Here is a 12,025-nt window from a genome sequence, read left to right as displayed (position 1 = left end):
CCTAATCTATAACTTTCTTATCTAGAGTGTATGGGCACTTACCTCTTACAAGAGACAAGGCTAGTGAGAGAAAATAGAAAACTCTTTGCATTAAAAAAATTATGGAAGTCTAAACATGACATGAAATCAAAAATACAACTGTTACTCTAATAACAAAGATCTTAAGATGAGACAGACCTGAGGGCACATCTTTAGATCACCAGAACTTTAGAGCACCGGAGTGATACAGTAAACAGTATGTTCCTTATAGCTTTGTGGTATCCACGTGTGATCAGACCAAAAGAACTACACTGGCAACATAACTACAAATAACTAGACTACAAAGTAGTGTTATCTCTGAAAGGACTGATACAGATCTACAGTTTAATTTACAAATCATTTTGACTGAAGAATTTCTACAAGAATAGATTTCACATAAACGTTTACTGACTGCCCCAACAACTGCCCTTAGACTTCCATTATAAGAGAGTTTTGACTAAATGTCTTCAATTCTTTAAGGTCTGTTGACATGGATAGGGTGGCCTGTTGGTGCAGAGGGTAGCGCTGCCGTCTCACAGCTCCAGGGTCTCTGGTTTGATCCTGAGCTCCAGAGTGGCGTTTCGCATGTTCTCCTTGTGTCTGGTTTCTCCGGTTTCCTCCTAAGTAGATGGATTAGCTATGCTGATTGCCACCGTGTGTGTGTGTGTGTGTGTGTGCATGCATGCATGGTGTCCTGCAATTGACTGGCATACCATCCAGAGTGTATACACACCTTACACCAAGGGTTCCCGGAATAGGCTCTGGATCCACTGCAGCCTTGACCAGAATAAAGTAGTTTCTAAAGATGAATGAATGAATGATTTACTTGCATAAACACATGGAATGTAAAAGTGTTTGTCTTGGAGAATTTAGTTTTGAAATAGCGTGAGTCCACTTAGCAGAGGCGAACAGTTACAGACTAAACACTGGCCTGTAATAATTGTTGGCAAACGTTTATCATTAATGACTGATGGATGTGTGGATTATACAGGCAGCAAAACAAGCTAAGTCTTTTACTTCATGTTTGTGTGGAAAGACAATCTTTGCCACAAAGAAAACAAAAGAAAAAATGTGATTGACTGAAGTAGTGCCAGCATTTATATGTTAGTGGAAGTCACTGAGGTTCTTCTCCTTTTTTTTTTTTTTTACCCACAATCTGTGCATGTGAAAAATGGTCCATTAGCACGAGAGATTCTCATTACTGTGTAACTCTCAGCATGTTGAGGAGTATGAGGTCAGAGGAGTGACACGAGCACTTTTTCCAGGAAACTAGAGCAGGAGAGCAAATTGGATTGAGGATCTCCACACTGAGCGCTCTGTCTAACGGGCCTCTCCTCATTCGTAATTCAGTTAGCCAGCACTAACGTAACTGCATGACTCAAGGACTCTTTTGTGACCAGCGGCAACACGAGCGCCTGATCAGCTGGTCTGTGTGTGTGTGTGTGTGTGTTCCAGTGTGAGAGGGGAAGAAGAAAACCCCTGATGAACACTTTCTGATTCTGCATGGAATATCCATTATTATGAGAAACATGAAAAGGCTCTGTTTCATTTCAAAAAACCAAACACCATTTGTATCCTTATTTTGTATATTTTGGTCACCAACACTATTCGAAACACAATATTGTACCTTCTCAACTTTCCAGATAATTCGAGAACATTTTTTACACGGTTCTGTTTTGCAGATTTAGGTCCACTTACTGTTTTGGGATTTCATTCTGACCTGCCTCGTTTTCCTGAGCTGTGATACCTTGGCAACGTGTTGTCGGTTGCCAGGTATTTCAGTATTGCAGTGACGGTTTTCTGCTGGAGCCATTTATAATGAGATGAGCCATGTAAATAGGACCAGACGCCAGAGGCATGAGAGCTTCCTGTCCACCTTTCTTCAAGCTTCTTCATATTGACTTTCCAAAAGTAGGCCAGTGCGCTTTGCCGTGACTACCCCCAGCCCCACCCCACCCCCCAACTCCTCATTGGGTGAGATAACCTATCAAAATGTAAACACAGGAAATCAGTTGAGGCTTGAGGAGTTGCTATTGTCCCCTCTGAGCCTTCCCGTTTCACATTTATTAGACTTTTCTTCCATCCCAACCTTTCCTTGTTATGGCATGTTTTATTGTTGTGGGTGAATTACTTATGTTTGTTTAGGACATTTGACACGTGTTGTGGTAGCGAATGTGGTTGGAGACTTTAATTGCTCTTACATCATACAGAAGAGCTCCCATCGTCATTCCTGGGAGTGATTTTGAGAGTAAAAGTGTCGATTTAGGATAATGTGCTGCATTCTAATACATGCAGTGATATAAATGGGGCTGATCCTATAATTGTATTCTTTCCCATTCAATACAGTATTCAATATGACAATAACGATATTGCAATATATTATGTTACAAAATGGAGTTACGAGTTATCATCTAACTTCTACTAACCAAGCTCACTGTTCCAGAAACAAATAGCTGATCGGACTTTTTTGTTTTGTTTCATCCACGTTCTGTTTTTGGATGTTAAATTAAATAGAAAACTGTTCACTTGGCACACTGATAGCAAACCTCATCAAAACTATTGAATTAGATAAATATTATAGCAGATAGTATGTTATGCAAAAATATCTTCAAGGATCATGTTAGATTTATGCCATATCGCCCACTCCTAACCTGAAGTCTTTTCACAGCACTGGCAGACTGTTGAAACATTTCATTTGGCTGATATTTTTATCCAGATTGCCTTAGAGTTGAGACAGGATACAATCCAAGCACATGAGGGTTAATGTTTTTGCTCAAGGCCCAACGGGAGTCCCAGTAAGTCATAACTCCCAATTTTTAAATCACTAGTTCAGAGCTCTTGAGCCACCACTGCTTCTGAACAAGGGTGTCTTGGTCGGAGAAAGTTTCTGTCCCAGGACTTTACTGTAAGCTGTAAACCTGTACAGGACAGAAGGAACAGGAAGTACATGCCAGGAAGTGGTGAAGCACAGTGTGTCTGCCGCAGGTGCAAATCTAGGAGCAGATTATTCCTGTATTAGAGTGATATTTATACAGCTGGAGGTCAGAACTGCACAATTCTAACTGAGATACCATTGACTTATATTATGTGTGCAGTTGTCTCTTGTGATTTAAACATGATTTATCATACCACAAGAACCACTGTGATTATTCATGTGCTTATAAAGTGGCTAAAATGACTCCACTGGACTCTGTATTTTAATTATCCTGATGTGATTGTAGGCTGGGATTTTCCCCTTATAACACCAGCATTATCTTGTATTACCCATTATAAAAGGACAGGACAATCCCTGAGCATGTAACAGGTAGAGCAGTAGGTAGTTTTCAAGGTTTGTTTTTTTAGGTTTACGTTTCACGTCAGTGACGATATACACCCAGTTTCTTCTGAATTTTAGACTATTTTTGAACCATGGTGGTATAAATGACATAAGTGGCATTCAGCTTTGGGTTATTTATGTGCTTTTCATGGCTTATTTCACTGAGTTTCATACTTTAAGTAATCATACTCATTTTAAACACTTTAAATGCTTAATCCATGCTTAAAACTGAGTGTGTGTTTCTGTTTCTGAAGAACTTCCTTGCTTCTCAGCACAAAAAGAACTTTCATTTCTGCAAGGCCATAAAGCACGTCATTTCTGCTCAGTGGATGCAAGTTTTGGAAATAGAGAAGCTGAATATATCATTAATCATTTTTACAGTCAGATGAACTTCTGTGTAACTGAGACTTCCATGGCATCATTCTTGCTGAAGACCAATGCCATGATACTATGACAAATATTTCTCCTAGGAACTGTGACTTAACAGACAGGAACAGTTCTAAGGAAGCAAAAAGGTCAAACTCCGATGATACGCTCTGCTGTGAAGTGCCATGTTTTCATCAAGCTGCTGCACGTGTCACAGCAAGTCATATGAGTGGTCATGAGGGGTCATGACAGGCCATGGAAGTGGCGATATAATTTCACATAATGACTACCTTTTCCATTTCAACGAGTTGGCAACGAGACCAACTCAGGGCCCAAGCAACAGCAGCAGTGCTACAACTGCAGCAAAGCAGGTTGTACAAAATGCAGCATTAAGAGTTTAAAGCGTACTCTCCTTGTCAAGAAGAAATGTAAATGCTACATTTTTTTAATCTTTTGTTTTCTTACCTGACTTTACCTCCTGTAAGTGCTGCAAGCTATACTTAGGGTGTTAGACTGCTAGAAACCTGCTGCGCTAGTGATGGGGTAATGACAGGTCTGGGCTGTTTCTCAGTCTGCTGCTAACCACACACACATACACACACACACACACATACATACACACATATACACAGACATGCGCGTAGATCTGTCAACAGATGGCTCCCCAACCAGACATGACCTAACACGAGCTAGGTTCTGCTTTACCATGGACTGTGTGAACCGGCCTTAGTGTCCCTGTTACTCTTTGTCTCCCCGGGGAAGTTCTTCAGAAGGACCTAGTTTTAGGGGGATTTTTTTACCTCTGCCAGGCTTGAATACGTGTCTCACCACCACCTCACGGTTTGACTGTATCCTCTCTCACGAGGGCGTGAAACTTGCTTTGAAGTCTTCTCCTGTAATTGCATGCTTTCTTTTTTCTCCATCTACTCCGACGCCTAAACATCAAGTGCATGTCGGAGACGGTTACCCCCTCCCCCCCTTTTTAATCTAATTCAGTCCCTCCACAGAAAAGAAGCTCTAATGTGGCCTTGGCTGCTGACTCAAACCAGCTCCTGCTCCTCTTCATTTCATATTCTCTCTGGGGAGGGTTTTTTTTTTTCCCAAAGAGGCCAATGTGGCGTTTGAGATCTTTTGAAGAAGTGAGCGATTAACTTGGCCAAGTCTAGTCTGCAGGCTTCTTTAGACCCCGAAGAAACAGACAGAGAGAGAGAGAACAGTATGGCCTTTCAGCCTCCTTGGACTGAAAGAAAGTAAGAGAGAGAAAGAGGATAACTGCACACTATGTCCTTGGCATGGACAGTCCCAATCCCCTGACCTCCAGCTGCTCATGGAGAATATATGTACACACAAGCTCACACACATTTCTAAAGCAATATATGCATGCCTCACTGTCATGCCACAGATGTCATGCAACATTTCAACATTTGTCATATTGTCATGTCACGTTTGTCAACATTTCAACATGCAACATTTTGTCCTTAATTTTAAGAGATTTATAGAGATTTATTTAACGATACAACTTAGCTAACATGATCATAATTAAACAAATAACATATTTTAAATAAAAACAAATGTTAACATAAATAATATTGAAGTTGGTTTAAATCTGCACTTGTTTTTTCTATTCTTTTTTTTTTATTTTTACCCCAATTTCTTCCAATTTGGTCACTGCCACTTCCCACTTGCTAGCTAATTCTCCCTAATTGCACAACATGTGCCAGAAAGGGAGGGTGAGAGCTAACACACACATGTTGTAGACGTGTCACAGTGTAGCTGAACATGCTGAAAGAGCTAACTCTCCTCTTCCTCATACATGAGCTCACAGACTCACATAATTGGTTAGTGTCCCTGTGATACTGTCGCTCTGTTTTCCCCCATGGTGCACTTCGTTTAGGCAGGTGAAAACACAGCAGTTGCACCTGGGTGTGCTCAGATCATCTGAGCGAGGTGGTCTCGGTCTGATTCCAATCTTATTCTAGCACGGTTCAATTGCAGTGAGAAAGTGATTCAACTCTGAATCAGCCTGAGTGCATGAAGTGAACCAAAAATGTTGTGTATTATACATTGTGAGCAGAATTGTTTTGTAAATTCAAGCTACTAAGCCAAGCGACAAGATGCAAACTGAGCCAAAGGACAGAGCTGTAGTGCTGCAGAAATCTGATATACTCCAGATATTTGGAACGATGGACAATAAAAAGAGATAATAAAAGCTGGATATGATACACAAAAAGTTTTGAAGTGGTTATATAATTATCTAATCACTTATTTAGTGCTAGCACCATGTTCTCCATGCTTGGGTGATTTTTGTGATTTCTACGCACACTTGGCAAAGGTTCATTTACCTTTTTCCATTGCTGTATTTATGGCCAATGAAAGAGTTTTATGAGCACATTTTCAGCCTTACATGCCCCTCAACCAGCATTTTTTTCTTCTTCTTCTTCTTCTTCTTTTTGATTTGTTTTATGTGCAGTGAGAAACCAAGCAAACGAACCAAAAGTATTAATTTATGCTCTGATTCAGGCTCGGAAACCGCCTAATAAAATGAAAGGTATGAAAGGCAACCTTAGACTCCCAGCCACAGATAGCCGTGACATCATAGGGATGCAAGCTCATGATCTCTCAACGACACTTTTCTGACAACTTTTTTAAAAACCTTTATGTCCCTGGCTAGATTGAAATCAGACCTGTAATCAAAACTAACTTTTTTTTTTTTTTTCATGTTTGTGACCCTGGTTATGATTTAATGTCTCACACTTACAAATTTATAACAATTCATATGAAATACAGAAAGATAAGGAGGGTAATGTTAGAGCTATGGCAGGGGTTAGCAGCTTTCTTCATGTCTTCATTCTCTAAAATCTGACCGCACATCCAGTGGGGTCGTTCGAGGTTCTCATGAGATCCGGTTGATTGATCAGTATGGCTCACTTAAGTGAAACATTGCTGTTTGTCCTTAATCTTCAATTAAAATGCAGGCCAACATTAATCAACTTATTTTTGATTATCTCACCATTAATTAATGGAAAAATTATAGTAAATAATAACATTCACCAATAATATCATGTGACATTTCATCTTCCTATGCTCCACCCTCAGCTATCAACACGTCTGTTTCACTCTGAAATGTCACATTACAGGAGAAAAACATTATGGTTTTCATTTTGCATTGCATTTAAAAAACACAGCTGTACACAACCTAACTGGTTGTTGGGCTGGTCTGTGTCTTATACATAACGACATGTTATGTTTTCTCTCTACATGTGAAAGGAAGGGCAGTGGAATGAGCCATTCTGGACTGTACTTTTGTAGATCGGCTTTTCGTGAGGACTTGTGATGGACTCCAGGCCATTGTGTGTTCTCTCTTGCCAGCGAGTGTAAGCGCTGCTGGCACTGGAGCCAAAACAGAAGGCTGATGGGGTGGGAGCACAGCAGACATCCCCCCTCCCAAAACGCTGGGACTTGGCTCTGATTGCTGTGGGCTGGCATTCCAGTCCTTTTTACTCACACACATCTACATACTGACCTGCAACCACTGTTTCCTGAAAGACAGGAATTGAGGCCAGCTTCCTGTGACAGTCCTCTTTCATGTGGTCACTTCCTGGTGTTTGGCTGTTGCTATTGACCCCTGGCTTCATACACAGCAGCTCTGAGAGGCTAGTACAATTTTACAACTGATGAAATCAGCTCAAAACTCTGTAGAACTGAGTATACTGTAACCAGGTATTAATAGTGCATTATGCCACCATAACAATTGTGTCCAAAACAATCCATTAGTATTTACGAAAAAAAAAAAATATACTATCCCTGTATGCACACTGTAGATAAGAAACAAGTGTTATATAAGCCTGCTTTATCTCTGTACAACTGACACATTGGCCTTTATTTATCAAAGTTGCTTTCATTTGGATCTTCAAATTGCACCTACAGTTTCAGTATTCATTCTTTTTGTTTCTTTGCCATATCTGTCTGATAAAAATTTGCAGCTGGTGTAAATCTGGATGTAAGATTTTAACAACTGTATTTGCAGTCAAATCATAATTCTTTTCAGTATTAGCATTATTATCACTGGTAATATTGCTAATCGTTGAGATAGCCATATAGAGAGACATATTAGACATACAGAAATAATATTGACTTCTGAGGCTAGGAAACAATCTCTGCCAGCAGTTCTGAAGAGAAAAAAAAGGTATTATATTATAATAAATTTAAAGCAGTATTTCAAGAAAGAAAGTCTCATAGTCTTCTTGAAAGAAGGTCTCATATTATAGGAATAAAGTTGTAACATTATAAAAAAAAAAATTAAGTCTTAATTCTTTAAGTCTCAAACTGGAACATCTTGTATTCATATGTAGATGAAGGCAGCGTTTTGTTTCCACACAGTAGAAGCCGATTTACTAATCCCTCATGTCATCGCTTATTTTGTTGATGTACAGCAGTTTCATGAATCAGACGTGGAACAGCTCATATGTCCTCCCCAGCACTCAAGTCTGTTCTTGCTTCTACACCACTTTGTTGAATATGGGCCATTGTGCTGTAAGTCACCAATAACATTCTGTTAAAATTGCTCCGTTTGCGTCGTGTCGTTGTATTGTTATGGTATTCATGGAATGGAGGGACTGTTGCAAAGCCGAGATTAGAGTGTCTCCACAGAACACAAACCATGTGGTTTGGTAACCTTGCTCAGGAATGTGGATTGGGACAAAGCAGAATCCCACGTTCTTCGTTTCCTAAGAGATTGCACCCCAACAGCCTAGCTGTGATTGTGTTTGAACTTTGAACACAGTGATTAGCTGGAATGCTGAGGTTCCTGTCTTCAGTTACTGCTAATACATAAGCTGTTGTCCAAACAGGAAGAGGGATTCCACTAAAGTGGCAACATAAGACAAATCAGTTAACCTTGATAGGAGATACTGTGATTATTATTATTATTATTATTATTATTACTACTACTACTACTTCGTTTTTGAACATAAACCTTGCATATTTACACAGAGTGGATCATTCAAAATGGGTAGAAACACACACTTAAGTAATGGCAGGGTGAGGACCTGGTGTTCCATTAGTTCATGCTTAGTTAAAAAGAGCCTACACACACACACACACGACCCAAAGCAGGAAACTGGGCTTCTCTGAGTATGACCACACTGTAGACACACTCGTTTGCCAGACCCTTCTCACACAGCACACAGAGTTCTGACTTGGTATTTCCCCCTGTCATCTTCTCCTCAACAACAGGCCATACACAGACACTGAGAAACTCCAAGTCTACCTCTGAGGTAATCATCACAATAAGCACATGATCATTCAGCAGCAGATTGGTTTCAGTTTGTGGTGATTTAGTTGTAAATGTGTGTTGAGTTAATACATTTACAGTACAAGCACAGCATAGGTTAAAATCTGGGTTTGTGCTTACTCAAAAACCAAACTGAAAACTGTTCTATTGCTGGTGAAAACTGCTGTGTGTTGTGCTGAATAAAGTTACGCCTCATGAAGTGTTGGGTAATGTGTGTGTGTGTGTGTCTGTGTGCACGTGTGTTAGATTTGGATAGACTTTGGAGTGTCGTGGCCAGCCTCCTTCCTGCAGCCCTGCTGATATATGACGGTCACAGGACGCTCTGGTGTCTGGCTTAAAATCAAAATCGTTCTCTGACGCCCCCCTATACACACAAGGACTGTATTTTTTACAATGGAAAGAATCTCTTATGGCATTATCGATGTCCAAATATTAACAGTTTTAACAAGTATTAACAAGACATTAAAATAAATTGTCCTTTGTTACATGTTGTTTTAGACTCATACATGTCAATGTGCACTGACTACACAGTTTAGTTAGTTGCACCTGTAAACATTAAGAAACAGAAGTGTTGCTTAACAGAAAGGTCATGCCTTTATTTAGCAACATTAGCCAAACACATGTTGGTAGCTAAGTAGTTTGCCTAGCTAATTTAATCTCGCCGGCCGTAGCTTTTTGACTTTTGCAGCTACCCAATTTTGCTATGTATCCATCCATCCATTTTCTGTACCGCTTATGCTGCACAGGGTTGCGGGGAGCCTGGAGCCTATCCCAGGGGACTCGGGGCGCAAGGTGGGGGACACCCTGGACAGTGTGCCACCCCATCACAGGGCACAATCACACACACAGACTCACACACCTATTCACACTACAGACAATTCACAAACCCCCAACCCTGGAGGTGCGAAGCAAACGTGCTAAAAAAAAAAATCAAGTGCCAGTAAGATAGCTAAGACTAAGCTAGCTATTATATTGTACAAACCTGTAGTCAAGATTGCTCACATACTAAATGTTGTGTATTTAAAACCATTAGCCAGCTTTGCTTGCAAGTCAGCTAACATAGTAACTAACTGCTATAGTTGTGTACCTGTCACCTGTAGCCATGTTTGCTAGCAAGTGTCATTCTTCACACTCCCAGATTGGTGGCTGTCTTTGATAGAGGGAGACAGAGCTACAAGATATTGTACAAATAATAGGCATTAAATTATCTTTGAAACCCTGATATGTTTTTGCTTTGATATCAAATCTAATTTTTTTTTGCTATAAATTATACCAGTTTATCTATTGTCATTAAATTCCCCACAAAAAGTTTAAAACAAGCTGAATGACTCACCATATATGCACATGTCTGGTCGCCTCTGTGTTTTAGGTTGTATGTAGGTGTATGTCTCTCTCTCTCTCTCTCTCTCTCTCTCTCTCTCCCCTCTATTTTTGTTCTTCAGTGATGCAGTTCTGATGGCCATATTTCAAAAATACTAAACACAAATTTCACGAGGTGTTCATGTTTTATACACAGCTTATGCTGTTTCAAACAGAAACACACACATTCTCGTTTACAAGGCTTCTTCATGAACACAAAGCTTTTTAGTCTACAAACAACACTGCCATCACATCATAGCCCGTCCATTAACAACTCCAAATAACGCACACAACGCATTAAGCCAGTACCTGAAAAATGCCCAGTTTTTGTTTAACTTCATGAGAAATAGCACTAATGGTGAATATTACTATGGCAGCTTAAGTAATACCTGTCTCCAACCATCTGAATATTTACCTGCGCTGTGTGACTGTTTTCCTGCTATGCAGCTATTATGGGAACTAGAGCCCAATGGGAGTGAGGTTTACACTTTCTCGAAAAGCACTGCATGGATTTTGATATACTGCCACTGACCCTTGCAGAGTGTTGCTCTGGATGTAGGTTAGGTTGCTATTGATGCATTGTGTTGCTATGTAAAAGTCAGTCAAAAGCATTTGTCAAACAGAAATACTTTTTTTTCTGCTTAATGCTATTGTGTGTGACTGGTGAAGTGGACAAAAGAATAGAAGCAGTTTCACTCTTTCTCTAGGCAACGATGTGTGTCTAATATTTGACTGACCACAGCACCTTGGCAGATCCATTCATTTTTTCTTGCAACCAACAGAGCGTAAACCAACAGATATGAATTATTAATATAGGCTTTTCTTGTGCTGTCCACTAAGAACAATTTATTAGTATTATTATTTTACTTACGGTTAAGGCTCTTTTGGCAAGATCAAGGAGAAGGTGACTTTAGAGCAGCTGTTCATTGCAGTAGGAACATCATCTACAGGAGTGGCTCTCAAAGTGGGGTCTACAAACCCCCGGAAGTATGTTGTAAAGATTTTTCAGTTTGTTTATGAAAATTATTTGTCTAGAGTACATGAAACGTTAAGTGACCCAAGTCATTTGTGAAGATTGGTTGACAGACAGAGGGATTTTAAATGAAATGTAGGCCACATATGAAAGAAAAGGTCAAAAGCAGAAGATGAATAGAAAACAGCTGTTATGAGGATTTGCACTGTGGTGATATACCCTCAGAACAAAATGTACTGGAAAAAGGGCAAAGGTGGTCATAACAGTCTCTCCCTCTCTCATCTCTCTTTTTCAGAACTCAATCCGGCACAACCTGTCTCTGCACAGTCGTTTTGTGCGAGTGCAGAATGAGGGGACGGGGAAAAGCTCATGGTGGATGCTCAACCCAGAGGGCGGTAAGAACGGCAAGTCACCTCGCCGCCGTGCCGCGTCCATGGATAACACCGGCAAGTTTGCCAAGAGTAGAGGGCGTGCTGCCAAGAAAAAGGTATGCTGCCAAAGACTGTCCTCACCCACCTCCTCACATCCCAGACAGCATTTATTCATACTCTAATTCTGTGAGTCAAAAAAATGGGATCATATTTTAGTATTGCTTAAACCTTGAAAGCCTTTACACATTTTGAACTTAACCCTGAATATTCCGATCTGGTCACCAAGTTGAAATAAAGTTTAAAAAACTACTGGTCTTGACACACCTAAT

General features: G+C 40.2%; 1 protein-coding gene across 2 annotated transcripts in view; it reads left to right on the top strand.

Moving 5' to 3' along the window:
* Positions 1-12,025, top strand: part of foxo1a (forkhead box O1 a) — a 35,456-nt gene that overhangs the window by 16,486 nt on the left and 6,945 nt on the right. For both annotated transcript variants that reach the window (XM_053239619.1, XM_026934884.3), the window contains exon 2: positions 11,621-11,812. In XM_053239619.1, coding sequence (XP_053095594.1) covers positions 11,621-11,812 — 192 coding nt within the window. The remainder of the gene's footprint in view (positions 1-11,620; positions 11,813-12,025) is intronic.

This window comes from Pangasianodon hypophthalmus, chromosome 14, assembly GCF_027358585.1.
Source record: "Pangasianodon hypophthalmus isolate fPanHyp1 chromosome 14, fPanHyp1.pri, whole genome shotgun sequence".
In the NCBI taxonomy this organism is placed as follows: Eukaryota; Metazoa; Chordata; class Actinopteri; order Siluriformes; family Pangasiidae; genus Pangasianodon; species Pangasianodon hypophthalmus.
This window is presented reverse-complemented; position numbering and strand designations above follow the sequence as displayed.